This window comes from Empidonax traillii, unplaced genomic scaffold (genome assembly GCF_003031625.1).
Source record: "Empidonax traillii isolate 1590-97213 ecotype Southwest subspecies unplaced genomic scaffold, ASM303162v1 scaffold114:size1751661, whole genome shotgun sequence".
NCBI classification, from domain to species: Eukaryota; Metazoa; Chordata; class Aves; order Passeriformes; family Tyrannidae; genus Empidonax; species Empidonax traillii.
The window spans coordinates 216,342-234,596 of record NW_020955307.1 but is presented as its reverse complement, the minus strand read 5'-3'; the positions used below and the strand labels follow the sequence as shown (position 1 = coordinate 234,596).

At 45.1% G+C, this 18,255-nt stretch overlaps 1 protein-coding gene across 1 annotated transcript in view; it reads left to right on the top strand.

The window, feature by feature from the left end:
• Positions 1 to 3,361: 3,361 nt before the first annotated feature.
• DDAH1 (dimethylarginine dimethylaminohydrolase 1) overlaps positions 3,362 to 18,255 on the top strand; it is a 55,799-nt gene continuing 40,905 nt past the window's right edge. Inside the window, exon 1 of the mRNA XM_027882915.1 lies at positions 3,362 to 3,676. Within this exon, the coding sequence (XP_027738716.1) occupies positions 3,371 to 3,676 (306 nt within the window). The 5' untranslated portion in view covers positions 3,362 to 3,370. The remainder of the gene's footprint in view (positions 3,677 to 18,255) is intronic.

The window sequence follows — 18,255 nt, the reverse complement described above, 5'->3', positions numbered from 1 at the left end:
TGCCTGAGCAATCAGCCCATGTGGTATGTGTTTGTATTCAGCACTGATCCAAAATCTCCTTTGTCATGGTCACACAAACTGTTCAACCGCAGTGACCGTCTCTGACCTTCAGTCACCCAGTGATGCATGTAAAGGTTGCTCATTTGCTACTGGGAGCATTAGACTCATCATTACATAGCTGCTTTCACTAAAATAATAGTTTTCAGTGTAAAAATAATAATAATTGAAACATGGGACTGGATGGGACCTCTCCTTATTCATGCTCCTTTCCCATCTCTGGCTTTCTGCTCCTAGCAGATATTTCTTCTGGTTTGGAGGCTGTACATTTTTTCCAGGCAATCTTTTTCTCTTCTTTCTATTGTTAGAAAGTTTCCTCTACTTTTCCTTGATATATCTGGGTATCTTGATATATCTAGCTATTTATATCTTGCTTGCCTTCTACCTTGTGGAATTTACTCCCTTCATCCTTCTGGCAGTTTTTTACATAGCTGCAGACTGCTCTTAAGTTGAGGCTGTGGGAAAAAAAAATATCTTACCATTATGCTGCTATTTATTTTGTCAAATTGATAAAATTTCACTCAGTGTATCAATACTTTTCTCTCATAACTTTAAAACCATGTCTCCTGTTTCAGTATCTATTCCTTTCTCTTGAAAGCCAACACGCTGTTCACATACGCACCCTAAAATACATTTTGCAAAGCAATTTTCTTCTGTCACTGCCAGCAGATCACCACCCTGTGCAGTGTCAGTTACAAAACACTGGATTTGCATTCTTTTCTGTATGAGGCATTTTCTTCATTCAAAATCCAGTTTTTGTGATACTGTTTAAGTGGTCTGCAGTCCTTATTTTATTACAAGCACAGTTTTCATTGTTCTGCATGAATTCCATAGTGTGGCACAGCTTTTTTCTTTGCTGGGGGGGCAGCTTTGCTCTTTTGCACTAATCTCTCCAGCAGGATATAATTACAGGAAAATACTGGATATTGAGCAAGGTAGACAATATTTAATGTTGATGCCTGTATCTAACCCATTCTGTATTACTGCATATGATGAATTTTTACATCACTCCCATAAGACTGTTGGAACACATTCTATTTTGCAATGTTAATTTGTGAGTAAACTGATATTTTGATAATCTTATTATGAATATGTACAATTTTGCTTGGGGTGCATCTGTTCCTAGATTGTTAATGATGCATTTCTGTTCACTATAAATAATAGAACAGTACTCAGAATCGGCAAACAAATCTTAATTGGTATTTAAAGTGCACCGTTTTATGTATTTATTGGAATACAGATGACTCTTTTTACTGTAGTCGTTAGTTCTGAAACCTTGTCAAAACATCTAACGTGTATTTCCAAAACACACTGTGTTTGTAGCATACCACTGCCTCAGCACTGCACATCATAAAGAGATACTCCTTCCTCCAGCCTTGTCTCCATAAAGGTATTGGGAAGCTGTCAGAAGTGATACCTGACCAGCTCCCAGGGAGCAGCTGTGTCCACCTCAGCTCAGCTTGGTGACAATAGATCTGAGGCAAGCCTCACTGTCCTGGTATATCATGTGCAGATGAGATGACTGTGTAGCATCACCTCATGCATGTCCTGTAATTTCAGTGTTATTGTTTACAAATTCGTAAGGTGATTGTGGGTGTCAAAAAAATCTGTATTGACTATAACTTTCCAACCCATTGGCTGCAAGAAAACTGTTTTCAATACCTTTTCCGAGAGGAAGTCTGGCACATTTTGAAATTATTGGATAGTAGCACTTCATCTTCTGGCTAAAAGTCACACCAATAAAAAGAAAACCAAAGTGTGCCAATGGCCATATCCAAAATATGTAATAAGTTCAAATAGGCTTTGAAGATGGTGGAAGGATTATTATACCAGAGACCACTTGTAGCAGTTTTTCAAGAATTTGAAATGGTAGCAACTCAATTACCTCTTCATTTGTTTAAGGAGAGTAATATTTGCACATTATTCAGTGAATGACAGTTATTCAAATAACTACGCCTATGCACATTAAGTAAAGGCAGCCTTTACGGGATATTTGGAGAACGTGTGGAAAATGCAGATGGAAATCTAGTCATCTGCCATTTTAGAAACACACTTTGGTATTTTCTTCATGCTATTCATTCACCGTATTCCCAAATGCTGAACATCTGCAGATACCTGTGACAGCATGGCCAATGCAGCTGCCTGGGTTTTGTCTGGGCACTGAAGGGGGGACACAGAGCTGCTAGCTAGTGGGGTCCCCTCCATGACCAGAGGGACACTTGAAAAAGCCTTGCCAGTAAAAGAGCTGGAAGGAAAAATCATATTCCTCCTCTCTTCCTGTCTGTTCTAGTGAGGACAGACTTTGGAGATACCTGGGAAGTTTGGAAGCAGGAGCAGCACAGTTGAGGGCTGATGCTATGGATGTTGCCAGTGGTGCAAGGTCTGGCTCAAAGCCTCATTCACATACTGCCAGAGGTGTGCTCTGGAAAGGGCTGGTCCTCCTCTGGGATAATCTCCAGTCAGGGTAAAACCTTGGAAAAATGAAACCAAAGGAAGTAAGTGTTTGTTTTAGGGAAAAGGGTGGAAAATGCTCATGGTTTCAGTCCCCGAGGCAGAAGTGGAGCAGAACAGTGGTGTCCCTCCTACTCCACAGGAGATGGAAACCTTGACAGTGTAAAGGAGTGGGAGAAGGTTGACATGGTCTGCCGGTGAGTGGCCCCATAGAAAGCCATGGTGAGAGATTAGGATGGGCTTATTTCCTTTAGGTTTGTATTTGGAAATGCCGTTGTCACAGGATAGTCTTCGTTTAGCCACCCGGATGAACCACCTGGCCTCTGGCTCTGCCAAAAAGGAAGGGGAAGGCGGCGGCAAAGGGCTTGCAAGTAGCCAGGCCAGCGCGTCCTCGAGCAGGAGGGTCAGCAGCCCTCCTGCTGCCCGTGCCAGCTGGATTGTAGGAACGTTGTAGGAGATGTAGGGACGTTGCGGGACGACGGCGCTTGAACGCTGTCAGCGCAGCTGTGCCTCTGCACGGACCTACTGAACCCACGCCGTGACCCGGTGCTGGCCGGGCCGTGCCGCGGGGCCGGGGCCCCTCGAGCCGCTCCGAGCCCGGGAGGGGCCGGCGCAGCCCCGCCCGCACAGGTACGGCGGGGGGCGGCCAATGGCGCGGCCCGGCCGCCGCCGCCAGCCAATGGGGGCGCGCGGCGGCGGCGGCCCCATGGAAATGTGCCTGGTGGGGAGCCAATGGGGCGCGGCCGGGCCGCGGGCGGCGCTTCCCCCGCTGCCAGGGCCGGCGGCGCCCGGGCCGCCCGAACCGCTCCTTGAGCCCGAACCGCTCCCACAGCCCGAACCGCCGTCACTCCCGCCGCGCAGCATGGCCGGGCTGGGCGGCGGCCCCGCCGCCTTCGGCCGCTGCACGCACGCCGTGGTGCGGGCGCTGCCCGAGTCGCTGTGCCGGCAAGCGCTGCGCAGGGCGGCGGGGCCCGAAGTGGACTTCGCCCGCGCGGAGCGGGAGCATCAGCTGTACGTGGGTGTGCTGCGGAGCAAACTGGGGCTGCAGGTGCTGGAGCTGCCGGCCGACGAGAGCCTTCCCGACTGCGTCTTCGTGGAGGATGTGGCCGTGGTCTGCGAGGAGACGGCGCTCCTGACCCGCCCGGGCGCGCCCAGCCGCAGGAAGGAGGTGCGATGCGGTGCGGTGCGGAGCGGCGCGGTGCGGGGCGGGCTGGGGAGCGATGTCCGCTGCCGCGCAGGTGGGCTCGGGGCGGCCGCGCCGTCGGGCGTGTCCCCGGGCCCGCCCCGAGCCCCGGCGGGAGCTGCGGGGGGCGGCGGTGCGGGCGGCGGGGATCGCGCACGGAGCGGCAGCGCTGCTCGGCGGCACCGGCCCCGGGCAGCGGCTCCAGCCCCGCATCCCGCTGCCGCCAGCCGAGACCCGTACGGCGGAGCCCGTGACTCTGGGGCTACCGGGGAACAGTGTGCTGCTCCTGAAGCACAAGTGGACAGTGTAAACTATGACTCATCCTTTCTGGGGCGTACGAGCTCCCGCTCCGTGCCAGCTTGCCCGGCCCGGTCCGGCGGGATGGGTCGCCAGCAGGTTGAGCGGGTTCGTGTCTGTGGTGCAGCAATGCTTCATGCAGACCCCGTTTTCATTACGTGTTCCACCTGAGCTCAGCCCCAGGCAGTGCATCACTGGTATCTGTGGTAATTGTACCCACTGGCCTGTGTGCAAAAGCTGGTGTGTATTTTGGTGTACTCGGTGTTAGCCTGAATGCCCTTGAACCTGATCTCACTTGCCCTGTGCAGCCACTGCAGGCCCTGTGGGCTGGAGGAGTGTGGATGTACAGGGGATGCAGGCCGACTCATTGGAGAGAGGTGTGAAGGATGCACAGGCACAGGAGCTTTACTTTAGATACTCTTAGGACTTTTTTTAACATGCTCAGCCCATTCATAACCTAGTTTATCAGGCAGTGAAGTACCATCCAGTTATCTCCTTCTCAGCAAACTGTGAGTAGCAAATTAAATAAACCTTACGCCATTTGAAGCTGTAAAAATAGTACAGTGACAACCTGCGTCCTGCAAGAATCTTTCGACATAACTCCCCTCTTGTCTCTTTCAGTTCCCGTCCTTGGTACCAAATGCATCCTGTGATCCATAGGCATGTACTGCTGTGCCTGTGGAACAGGCCAGTAGCTCTAGTATAGCAGTAGCTCCTCTTGGCCATTGAGTGCAATTGGATGAGATGCTCCACTTGGGTGGGGTTTTTTATATAGTTCCTTTCTTTTATAAATTACAAAGTTTACTTGAATTTTCCCAGCAGTGTAACAGTCTGAGATACTGCACACATCTTGTACACATGCATTCCTTGTGGATATCTATGTGTATTTACTCTTTGTTACACATCTGAATGCTCTTAAGAGTGACAGCATTGGAGTACAGTGTTTGCCACATGCTACTCTAAAAAGCAGCTGTTTCTCAGCCAAAGTCCCAGTGAGTTTTCACTGGTAGGTACTTATGTGACTACTGCTGCCATTTGTACAATTTTCCCTTTAGGAGAATAGACTTACTTCTTTGCATGGATGACTTGTCCAGGCAGAGTCATGAAACAAGAGGAGAGACAGAGCTCTAAAGCATAATTTGCTTATTAGTGTTCTTGAATGATGGAGCTCTTCCTTGAGTTTTCTGTGAAGTAAAACAGAAAAAATAATTGAACAAATATCTTTTAAAGCTGTAACAATGCATGACGCTGTAGTGTGCTTGTCTGAACATTTAACTCTTATTTACAACAATTCTTCCTCCTGGGAACATCATTACAGCAGTGCCTCATGGAAAGGGGGAGATTCTGCAGGATGATGCCTGCCTGTTCCTGGTTTCTCTCCCCTCCAAGGCATCCTACCTTTCCCAGCATGGTGACTGTCATTTGTGTTTAGCTGATATGTCTGCTTTGTTTGAGTAGTAGTAGTATGCCATCTTGAAAACTGTGACATGGTCAAGGCTTTAGAAAGCAGGAGTGTATACATGTCCACTTTGCCCAGAGCTCTGCAAGCTCTGGTGGAGGGCTTCGCATGTGCCTTGGACATCTCGGCTTTCATTAAGAGCCCCTCAGAAAAAACTGTTTGCTGCAGCTGCGTGAGAGGGTGTTTCCTGTTGTAGTCAGAGATTCTCTGCTCTTGCTGCCTCCATCTCTGGTTCTGGAGGTGCTCAGGAAGTCCAGGCACCAAGGTGTGTGGCCACTCTGAGCTGAGGGAGCCCAGCACCTGCTTCTGACCCTCCTGTTAATCCCAGTGAGTGGCTGTCAGTGGTCTCCCAAAGTATTTTTCTGAGGTTTATATTCAGTCTCTGAATTTACTATTGAAATAGTTGTTGGAGTCTGGTGGCAAGTGGTGTTGCTGCAGGGCCTGTCCTACCATCTGCCCTGTTAAATGCTTTAATCAGTGACCTGGAGGAGGTAGTGGCATCTCTATTGAGCTGTGAATGGCCTCAAACTGAGGCACGGGTGAGAGGTGATACCACTGAGGTCTCGGTTGCTGTTCAGAGGGACCTCACCAGGCTGAAGGAAGGGGCTGATCCATGGGGACCTCATGGTTGAACAGGGACAAATGCGAAGTTCTGCCCCAGGAAAGGAAGGATCTGACCAAGCCAGCTGAGGTAAACCTGGTATGAAGATGAACCAAGGCTGTTGTAGTGCATTGTCACTCCTACTGGGTGGCGAAGAGGGAAAGGGCGTGGATGCAGTCTATGTTCAACACCAGTTTCTGAAAGTGCAATCTCTTATTCTTTTTATGTAATGTAAGTGCAAACCCATGAATACTTTAGCAGTACAGTTGGCGTATGCTGGGCTTAACCCAGTGAAGCCCAACTCCTGAGCATGCACTCCTCGCCTGAGTCTCCCTGTAAGGCAGGACTCTGCTGGACTTGTCTTACTGATCTCTGAACTGCTAGGTTCAGAGCAGGCAGGAGCAGTGGAGGAAGGAAGGGGTGAGGAAAACAGGGTTGTAGGGTACCATTTCTGCAAAGAATTAATAGAGGGAGGGCTTGTGTCCAGGAAGTTTGCCAAAGAGGCATGTGGTAGATTGGGCTCCGAAGCCTGATCAGACCAGAGAAAATTGAAGGGCACAGGGGGCTGCCAAGGTGCATCCCAAAGAGAACAGCCTTGTTGAATACACAGATGGAACAGTTATGTTTCATGTGCATTGTGCCTTCTGATAAACTGTCTGCCAGATGCATGAACTGAGCATTACTGTCTTCATCTCCTCTGTTTCATGCTACTGAAAACCTGTAATGCAATATTTAAGAACTGATGCAGCATGTGCTTTCACAGACTAGACTCCTTATTAAGAAGGTTTGCCACCAATTACGGTAACACTGTATGCAGCAGACAGATTTCTACAGTAGTTTGTAATAGCATTGATTGAGCTTTCAGGCTTTATAGATACTATTGCTTATCGCTCCCAGCAACATTGGATTCTTTACTGATTGTCTGTCTGGAACAAAACAAAATAAAAGCTGGGGCTGTGTCTGTTCTTGCTCCAAGTTATTGTAAGGAGAAAAAAGAATTGAATTAAATTTGGTCATGTTCAGGCATTACTGGGAAAGAGCCCAGTATTTTTTTAGTAAAGTAGAAAAATTAGTCATGCATTTAATGATTTGTTTGCAAGTCAGACTTATTTCAAGGCATTATGTTTCTGTGTTATCAACTTCTGAACTTATTTTAAAATTCATAGTTTCTGGGGAGTTTTAAATTTGGCAGAAAGGTAAAGGCTTTTGAAGTAAGCCAAAGGTAGATTGCCAGTATGGATAAGCTGGTGTTTTGTTTAGCTGTGTGCAGTCACCAGTGCACTAAATGCTCAAGTTGAGTAACTCCAGTGGAAATGTTATGATCACTGGTCAGATTGTCAGTTCCAGCACCTTTTGTTTCAACAGTATGTTCTCAGTTGTTTATTCCTCTAGAATAAACTCTCAACGTCACCTTCTGAACACAACAGGGGTAGTTGCTGAGAAGAGCCCTCATCAGCACATTACTCTTGCTGCCTAAGTTGTCTTAATGTGCTTGGGATAGCACAAAACAGCCTTTCCACCATTTCCGTGCTTATGCAGATAAATGGAAACCCAGAAGCTCAGCAAAATGCACCCACAGTGACCTGGTCTCTTCTCAGCTGTCACACAGGGGAGAATTAGCTGGTGCTGGGAAAACTTTGAGAGCTGCTGCAGAAGAGTTCACTGTGGTTCTTTCCTTGGTTGTAGAGAGGAAACTTCTACCTAAGACTATTGTTATTTCCTACTCCCCCTAGACACGCTGCAAACAGCTTGTCATTGCATTTGCGTGGTGCAGGGGAGTCAGTCCTTCAGCAGTGAGGACAAGATGAGCAGCTAAGGAGTATATTTGTTAAAGCCCATCCTCTCAACAAGAACTGGAGAAACTACTAATGGCATTTTGAACATTTCTAGCTACCTCTTCCCAAACCTACTTGCTGGGTGGCAGGATTTTGTCCACAGCAGTGCTTCTGCAGAGCTTCCAGCTGTGCTGGGCCAGTTAACGTGCTCCTCAGTGCTGAGGAACCTCAGTTGCTGCCCTCTCCCACCATGTACAGCTTCTGCAGGGCTGCATAGATGTATATGAACCACAGCTTGCACCCTGGGCTGGACTTCTGTTCCAGCTGCAGCTTACTGCTTGCAGGGATGATTCTCAGGGCAGTTGGTGGAGGTTTCTGAAAACAACAGAAGCAAAAAGACTTTAGTAAGTGTATTGTATACACTCAGGTGATACTACATAGCCACTACTAAATGCAAGACACTTTCTGCACACTTTCTGTAGATGTAGATGATCCTGCAGGATAATAATGTCTATTCCAAAGGAATAGAAAAACTAGGCTCAGGAGAAATGGATTTAAGGCTGTCCTTTGAGCCTATAATTGGCTGGTGTCACTTAGAGACTTTCCAGGATGAAAGAGGTGATGCCCATCATGGGTTCCAGAAAGCAAGGAAATAACTCTCATCAGAATGTACTTCAGTGTTTTCTTTACTTATTTCATTAGCTTAAATTTTCAGTGTTTTTTGTATTAGCATATAAATTAACTGAAAAGCATGAAGTAGATAAGAAAAGTTTCTTAAACAGTACTGAAGTTTGCTCTTAAACAGTACTGAGAAGTTTAAAATACCAATCCTTTAGACAGAATGAGGTAGACCTTTATCAGGAGCCTATGTAACTATCAGCATACATGAGAAGGGATGTTTTAGCCTAAAGCAGACTATTTCAAAATTAGTTTGATTTGTTTCTGCAGCTCTATCCCTTGCATCTACTTTGCAGTTTAAGTGATGCCTTTTGGTTCAGGCAGGTGGTTCTTTGGTCTTAAAGTTCATTGCTGATGCAGCTCTGACCCTTACATTAATAAGGCTGACACTTTGGGTGAATTGGCTTTGCCAAGAATTGTATTTTTTCATTTTCAATTTTGCTTCTGTGATCACAGATTTAATGAAAATGTTAGGAAGTAGCTGCTAGTCAGATCAATATAAGTGGACTATATTCATCATAATTGCTTTCTATCTATAGAACTGCAAACCAATATTTAAGGACAGTCTAAGAGCCGCTTGGGTTTCATGCTTTTCTAGCAGAAGCCATATTTAGACCTTGTTATTGAATTGTGATATCAGGATTCTCATGAATGTCCCTGTTGCTGACCAGAAGATTTAAAAAAGGCAGAGCCCTGTTTTTTAATCTCTTGTGGACACTGATTATTATTGTGCAAGTCTGATGTCAGCTTGTGTACCTTGTTAATCACTGTTCCTTTGGCTGTGATAAATAGCCCTTGGTGAGCTTATGGTTCAGTGCAAATGCTAAGTGGTTAAAGGTTCCAAATAACCGTAAGCATTTCCTCGATGTGAAAAGAGTCTTTGCTGCTGCTCTGACTTATACACATGGCTTGGAGCTACCCTGTTCCTTCCCTAGGAAATTTCTGCACAGACATACAAATTTAACCTAAATAGTTGGAGGTTTTTTGTAACTGCCTTACTTAAAAGCATTGCAAAAACTAGTTTACTGCAGTCACTGCTGGAATTTGGTTTTGAGATTCAAGGGTGGGTTCATAACATCCCCAGTGTAGTCCGCCTAACAGGTTTTTTAAATCCTATGCTCCATACAAGCCTGTAACTCCCTACACACTCTGCAAAGACAGGGTTGACATGTAGATTGCAAGGCTGTCTTGGTCATCCTGAGATCTGACAGCATCTTCAGAGGGTGGTAGAGCAGAGCGTGTGATGCAGAAGAGCTCCTGAGTGCTCTGCTTCTGCCCGTTGGCTTCCAAAATGCTATGATGTGGAAAGCGAAGTCCCCAGTGAGGTTTTCCATGCTGTACCGATGGCACAGTCTGTAGGTGCTCACAGCACTCTGCCAGGACTCACACATGCACAGGTGCATATATCTGCATTTTAACTCCTCTGCCTCCCACTTGCTTCCGCTTGCAAACTTGCCTCCAGTCCCATCCCTTCACCTGGACCCCAGTAACTAAGGAAAAGATATTTACTTCTGATGTAGAAACATAAATGTGGCAGAGGCAAGAACCTCTGGTTTGTTACTGTTTCTCCCAAAACCACATGGTATCACCAAGGTCAGTTGTGCACTTAAACCGTTGTCTCCAATTGTTCCACTTGCTGAGGTAATCAGGGCATGCAAGGATGACAAAGATGACCAATTCAGCAAGGATGACTGGTCTTAGCAGTGACAATTCCTACTTAAATAAACATATATGAGCTTTAATTTTTACCAATATTACTGGTTATTTTTTGCTTGCTGGGTCTCCAGAGTGATTCTGGAACAGGTGCTCTGCCTCTGCTGCAGGCACTGAGGATGCTGTGGGAAATGACTGTATAGCAAGTTTTAATTTGCAATACTCCATTCATGCTGAATATTTTGAGAGTTTAGCAGCTCAGATTAGTCTGGGAAAACAGTGTCTATGCTTGTGTTATGCAGTTTTCAGAGGATTTTTTGTCTTTGTCAAAAGTCTTCTGGTAAATAATGCTGGATCAAAAATATAAACCTGATCATTAAATGCCTGACCTGAAACAAAAGTTGCCCATACAAAACTGTCTTCATTGCCTGTAAGCTACCCTGGTACATACAGTCATCTGTGTAGAAGTAATTGCTTATGACAGGCTTGCTAACAAGAAGTTGGTGACTGCGGAGAATGTGTTCCTACCAAGAAAGAAATTACTGTCAGTAATTACCAATCATTCATTACTTTAAAAAATAAACCACCCTGCTTGCTTTTTTTTTTTTTTTTTTTTTTTTTTTTTTTTTTTTTTTTTTTTTTTTTAATTTATTGTAGGAGCATATTTCTAATCAAGTATATGATGTAAGAGAGCCTCACTCTCGGTACCAGATCTGGACACTCACAGTACTAGGGCGAAGATAAATGATGCACCTACAATGTCAGGTGACAGTATCTTTTATCGCTGCCTCTCCTATAGCAGTGTTAGGAATTTTTCTTTCAGAAAGAAGATAAGTGGAATGTTTTTTGGCTGAGATGTAGCTGAGCTGGGTCTTGCATCCATCTATGGCTAGTGATCATCTACAGGTCAGCTGTAATCAGCCATTTTTTTGTCATTTGAAGTCAATATCAAAACCAAACAAGTATATAAAAATCAGCTTGTTCAAGACTTGCAGAACTCATTTTCATGTCAGTAGAGATTCAATATTTGGCATAATCTTTAAAAAAATAGTTGTGATAATTTGTTTCTGGAAGGTTTATTATGTATGTTAATAGTAAAGGATCTGGCTATCCACGCCTCTCTCCGGATGCCAACTGAAGATCTCTGGCAAGATGAAATCATCTGTCTCAGCTCAGTCCCAGCTGGCCACTGAAGCAAAACGAAACAAAACTGCTACATAATTGGACACTGTTGACAGTGCTGTGAGTGATTTTGCATTTATCTTTGCTTTTTCTGAGCTTAATGTAAGAGCTGTCATGGAAGCTGAATCCTATATCTCAGAAAGGATGATCCTGTAGGATAAGAATTCTGCTTGTGCGTGTGTCTTTGCACTTCAGTACAGCTGATGTCCTTTGAGCTGCAGACCAGCAGCTGTGGAGATACGTCATCTCCATGCAGACCCAGTCTAGAAAGACAAGTGTTTTAGAGATGGAGCTAGTTTTTGGCCTGTTCTCCAGCAATAGTAAGTAGTAAACTCTAGACAATGCCTCTATGTAGAAGTGAAAGACTTTTAGCAGTCCTATAGGAGTTAATTTTTCAATCAGTACAAGTGCTTTGGAGCGTTTCACCTACCCAGATAGCTGAGTGTGTCTGTCATCACTGTGCTTAATATAGTAAAAGTGATGAATCTCATGTTCTTCCAGCTCTTTACAGAGGAGAGGTGGCATGGCTATTGCTAGTCACTGGATATTCACTGAAGTTTAATTCACTGGTTCATGACTCTGTACCTCCAGTATTGCTGAAAGACATTTTTTTCACTTGGCTCAGATTGGTTATTCATCTGGACCTGAAGTGCTGTGTGAGGTTCTGGTTACCCATTCTGGAAATGCAGAATAAGGATAAAAGGTAGGGGTGGATGAGAAGACCTTGCTGCAGTGTAGGACTGTTCCTATATGAAGTGACACTAATTAGGTAAATGCCTTCAGCTCAAAGTTATTTTGGGTAGGGGAGCAGAGAAACAGGAGAATTTTACAATATCTTAAATGGTACAGAGCAAATGAACTGGGAATGATAGTACGAAACTTAATGACATCCAGAGAAATACCCAGGCAGCACATTCCAGCAGAAAGAAGTTCTTTGTCATGCATTGCACTACTGAACTGTCAGAGTTGTTGCCAGGATGTTGGAGGGTGGGCAAAAGTACAGCTGGGTGCCAACTAATGAAAGGGAGATCCATCAGTAGCTGTTTAAGATCCAGATGCAATAACTGGCTTTGGAAATATGTGCACTGCTTCTTACAATAAGCTGGGGAAAATATACTGGAGTTGGTGTCACTCTATACTTGTCCTCTTTCTGTTATTCTTTCCTTAAGCTGCCGGTCCTGGCTGCTGTTGGAGTCAGGCTGCTTGGATATACAGGTCTCTGTGACCCACTTAAGCTGTTCATGTATTATGAATAAGCTGTAATACTGATAGCTGTTTAGCAGACTCATAATGAGTCACTTGCTGTGCTTATGAGTTGTCCAAGGACTGGCTGTCTGGGAGGTGGATGCCCTGCCTTAACCTTGCAGAGATCTTGCTGCTTCCATCCCACCTGGCAAGGGGAAACCTTTGTTCAGGCTTAATCAGGGTGTCTGATGGCATAAGATGGGCCATCACTAGCACAAGCAATGGGTGCTCTGAGGTCAGATGTTGATTTATTTTTTCTTCCCTGCCTAAGTATATCCATCCTAGAACAGATAGTAGAAAAAGGAATGATTCCATCATTAAGGCAATCAGATGTTTTATGTCAAAAGTATAAAAGAATTCCACTCCTCTGGCCTTAGCAAGTCAGATTAACCCTAAGAAACAGCGCACACTTTGTAAAGCAGAGATTTCTCATTGGGAAATGTTGTTTCTAGCTTTTCCACATCAGCTGTGAAAACATACTGCCATCCAAGGTTTGCAAAATGATTCTTAGAAAGGCCTAGCACTGAATGCTTGGTGTACAGAGGTTTGATATATTGAGAATCAGGCTTAATGTTGTGGAAGAGAGTGCCCTAGAAGAATCTTTGCAGAAAAGTGCTGGGGAGGACAGTTTCCCATGGGCTTTGGGGTCTATGTTTTTGTGGGACAGCTGATGGCAGCTGATAATCTGCCAGTTTGTGCTGTGGAGATGATAGACAGGCTTTTCCTGAATAGCATGATGTAGATCAAATGAGCCTGAAAATACTGGCATCAGTGATAGGAAATAGTTATTCATTTTCAGAGTGCAAGGAGCCATTTGGAAAGGGTACCACTCTTTTCTGACCTTATGTTCTGGCTTTACAGATAGCCAAATCACTATAAATTTGCAAACTAGAACTTCTGGACTTTTTATGCCTGCAAACAGCAGCAGCAGGAGCCATTTCTGGGTGGGTTTGAAGAATGGCAGAGTGCCAGCAGTGGCATCCATCTTGAGATCTGAGATAGTGCCACTGCAGCCTGAAAGGCATTTCTGACAGGAGAGCATCAAACCAGCTGTGCACTGTGCAGGGCTGACAGGAGAGCTTTTATAGGAGCAGGACTAGAACTGGTGTGGCCAGTGTTGGATGGTAATCACTCTTCTGTGGCTGTGTTTCCAAAGTCTTCATAGACATCAGCCCTTTGTGTGGAAGTCTAGTGTGGACCCGTGGCATCAGTGGTGCTCTGATCAAACTGGGGTTGTGAGGGCCTGGGTCCTGTAGATATCACAGCCTGCTGGGCAGGGTAGACAGGCTCTTGTGCTGCAGATCTGCCTTGGTGCCTGTCTCTTGACTGCAGTAACACTCCCAATGGTTTAGCCTGACTCAGTAGCTGGAGCCATCTCTCCCCTGCAACCCACATTTCTGTGACACTGTGTCCTGGCCATGCAGGATGACTGGAGAGTAGCAAAAGTAAATGCAAGGCAAGGGAAAGCAAAGAAGGGCGACTGCTATCCAGGCTCTGAACAAAGGCAACTGGGTTTGTGTTACTAGTGGGAAAATACTCCCCTGACTGTCCCCTCTGCTAGCTGCAAGTATGTCCTGTCCCTCCTGGGGCTTGCTATTTCATGTACTGACTTTGATATTTCCTAAACACGACTTTGTCTCCTTTGCCCATCCTTAGGGGAACTTTGGCACAGATGTCAGCAGCCACCAAAAACTGCCGAAAGCTTTTGTGCAGTTGAAATGTGCACTGTCCACGCTTCATCTTAAGGACTAAAGGCACTGCTTGTAATTCTGCACCAGCCTTCTCTGATTTTAACCTAGTTTCCACTTTGCTTAGTTTCCTTACCCTCTCTACAAGATTGCTGCACACAAACCAGAAGCCTAATGGGAGCTTCTAAAGGTCTGCCAGCCCTCTAACATGCAACAGTAGTCCTAAAACTTCTTAAGAGACATGTTTGCGTATCTCCAGATGGAATGTAAACAAAGGGCTGCTAATAAAACAGTGTGTAAGGTCTTATTCAGATTTATATAGATCCTGAAACCACATCTAAAAATAGTGCCCTGTTTCGCATTCTTGAAAGCAGATTTATCACACACCTACATCTGGCCATGAAGTGCTATGCTGGTAACAAACTGAACTTCTTGGGAGTTGTATGAAAAGTACTGAAAACCCATTTTAATTTTATTAGTCCTACAAAATACATATGGACAGTGATGTTAAATATGATAACACTTGAAATGGATTGCAGCCTTGGCACTAGCAGGAGGCATTTGGAATGGGAAGTGGCCTGGAGGTGTCCATTAGAGAAGTGCAAGCATTGATTACCTGCTCTGGTGGGAATCTGGAGCAGAAAGGAGTGTGGGGCAGCTGGATGTAGATTTAGCTGATGGTTTCAGTCCAGGAAGGAGTGAAATAATAAAGATAAGCAATTGCTGTGTATTCTAAATGTTATGTTAGGATTCAAGCAGAGAGACCTTTTCTTTTAACCTTAAGGCTTGTGCTTATGACGCAAGTATATAAATAGATGGGGCTCAATCCTGTAAGGTGCCAGTGCTTAATGTAGAGCTTGTAATTAGTCTTATTAGTTTAAAGCACTTAAACTCTTTCCTCCCTTGTGTCTGCTTATTTGCCATCTCTCTGAGCTGGTCTCATGGTCATGTTTTTCAGTAGTGGAAAGTCTGAGGTAATGTAACATTCGAGATAGGGCTTTTGCTCTAAAGTGTTTCTTAGCCTTAAATATGCACTAGGAGATTTTGGACTGTGGTTGGTGCCCATGAAGGTGTTAGCCATTGTTAACCATGAAGGTTAACAGCACATTAGAACTTGCATCCTTAATAATATTAAGTAGGGCAAGTAGCAATATTAAATATATCCTGTTTTAAGAACAAGCTAAATCTATGTGGAGTATGGATCCTTAGAGAACACTTAATTTTAGTGCCTTGTTTTTTTCATGCTCTCCAGGGAATGGGAAAGCTATCACTTCATTGTTGATATATAAAGCATCTGACATGTCTCCTGTATGTGTTGACTGCTCTAGTAATGAGATTTTCAGTAGGTTTGCTCCTTTATACATAGTAAAAAATAGATGTGCTCATTTAGCTTTTTGGGAAGGTACTCCAGAGGAGCTCACGATGAGGAGGTGACTGCCATCAACATCATCTTTCCCTATCATGCATACCCTGTCTGGTGCAAGGCATTAACCTCAGCCCTGCACAGACTCAGGCGTTAGTGATAACTCCTGTCAGTGAGATCATCAACAGAATATTTTTAAAGTATTTGAACATGCCCGAATAATGGCTCAAACTGTAGTATGTGTCCTCTGACCCATGGCCAGGGCCTTGAATGGCAAGTAAAGGCTCAGTGCCTCTGAAAGCCAGGCTCTTTCCTCCTGAGCTTATGCATGATTTAGAAGCCCAGCCCAGCTATAGGCACTCACACTGAGAAGTCTAGGTTGCTGTTTCTAAACTCACACTAAAAATTTGAGCTTCCTACATATGCTAGGAGCGGCATTTACATTTTTCACAGAAAGTGCTTTTGTCCCCACTTCCCCTGCTTTTGCTGGTGTAAGAAAGCTAAGCATGAGGCAGAGGAGCATGCTATCATGGGCTGGAGGTAGGAAAGGTGTACTTGAAAATGCTTTGACTTCTGCTTATATCAACACAGTCTGTAGGAAACTGTGCTTCCAGTGAACAACTAGAAAAATGTCTGAAGATCACTCCTCTTGAAAGGAGCCAGGACCTTCCACAGTGTCCATTGTGGTCCTTACTTCATGTCAGAGGCATGGGCAAACATCCAGGCTCTCCTGTGAGCTGAGACCTGGGGTGAGGAGAGGGGATTTGTCTGAGTGCATCTGTATGTGACCCAAATTCTGAATTTCCAGCAAGACTTTTTCCCAAGCTGATCTGTCAATGGGAATTATATTGGTCCAGCAGTGACACCTAGAAAAATGCTCCCTGAAGTACAGGTGTGAGCTGTAACAGACTACAAGTGTCTGAAGTATTTACTGTGAGACATTAGTCACACTGAGAAATGGCCTTGTCCAACTGTAGTGCAGGTTTGCATGGTAATTCAATAGAAGAGACCAGAAAATATGGAAACTCTGGCTTCCTTACTTCATCATGAGTTGCACTTTGAGGAACATGCATGAAAGACCTGTAGGTCTTGCCTGAGGCTCCTATGCAGAGTTTTCCCCAGCTAGGTCATCTTGACTGAAATGCTTACTGGAAGTACCCCAGGACTCGTGGAAAACCTAATTCAGTGTACTTGGAAGTTCAGTCGTTTGTTCTTTCCATAGCACTTGCTTCTCTGGAGCAAACTGCTCCACCGCCCTACTGTGGTGGTGTCTCACCAAGCTGTTTTCTGGGAAGCAAATTTTTTGGTCATACCTTCAGCACTGTAGTTTCCAAATTCAGTTAATCTCAGTGGAAGCAGTCTTTGAGCATGGAAGCCAACCAGACACCCACGGCAGCAGAGAGAAGAGCTATTTTAAAATTCTAAAAATTAAAAAGTGTTTTTTTCACTTGCATTCCTGGGTCTTGGCCTGAACAAGGAGTGGTGGTGCCAAAATACTGCGAGAATGTCTGTTGTTGCAGTATGTCTGGCCGAACCAGAAGCAGGAAATTCTTGTGAGAGCCTGTCTCATCAGATTGCCAGCCAGCTCTGAGCCTTACTAGTTGTGAGCGTAAGCTGGTGAGGTGGAAATGTGGTTGTGAGAGAAATATTTGAAGGTGAGTAAAATGGTTCATTGGAAGTGATAGCAGAGGTATGGTGGTGGTTTTCTGTTTCCAGCATAGAAGTAGGAAGTGAATACATAAAGCAAACTTGGATCACTCTCCTTCTTCCAGTGGGGGAGGAAATAGGGAGAACTCCCTGTATGGGTTGAGTGCTTCTCTGCCAGAACTGGTCTGCCTCTGTGCTCTGCCTTTAGATCTCCCTCTGGCTTGCTGGGGGCCAGATCCAGCCTCCTGGTTCAGTTCCTTCTCAAAACTTGTAGGTCAGGAATTTTTTCTTACCCTAGGCTAGACTCTGCACTAAAACTTTCCATGTTGTTGTGTGCAGAGCTGCCTTGGCAGGAGCAGGGATGCAGGCGCTGCAGTAAGAGCCCCAGTGTTTAACCCCCCTGTCCAGTAGACTTATTCCACCTTGGCTCCGTTTCAAGACTGTTTAAAAGTAGCCAGTCTATGCTGCCGTTTTCAGCATTATTGCTCTTGGTGGAGCTGTAACAGTGGGAGACTTTAAAGGAAAAGGGCATAATGGAAACTGATTAGAAAAGTGGAGAAAGTCTTGGGGTACAATGAAGCGTTGCCTAAAGAAAGGCAGGAGGGTGAGTAAGGTGAGCCCTTAAAAGGCATGTGTTCGATCACAGCAGGGCAGGAAATAGCTTTAGGAGAATTTTCTCTTTGGTCCATTCATAACCTGGTTTGTACCTCATTAACTTTCTGTTACTGCTTTTTTCTTCTGAAATCCAGGGTAGCTTATTTCCACTGAAGTCAATGTGAAGAGTCATTCAGCACAGAGTGCATGAATCCTTTTGTGCAGATTAAACAAGAGAAGCTCCCAGTGTTGCTTGCATCCTAAAGGGATGAGAAGCTCATTGAGGATGTGCTGACGATGTGTGCTTTATTTTCTTGGTTTCCGTGGAGCTGCAATAAGCTTTGCAGAGGGGCCTTTTCCAGGCTGCTTGCACCATTTTTTC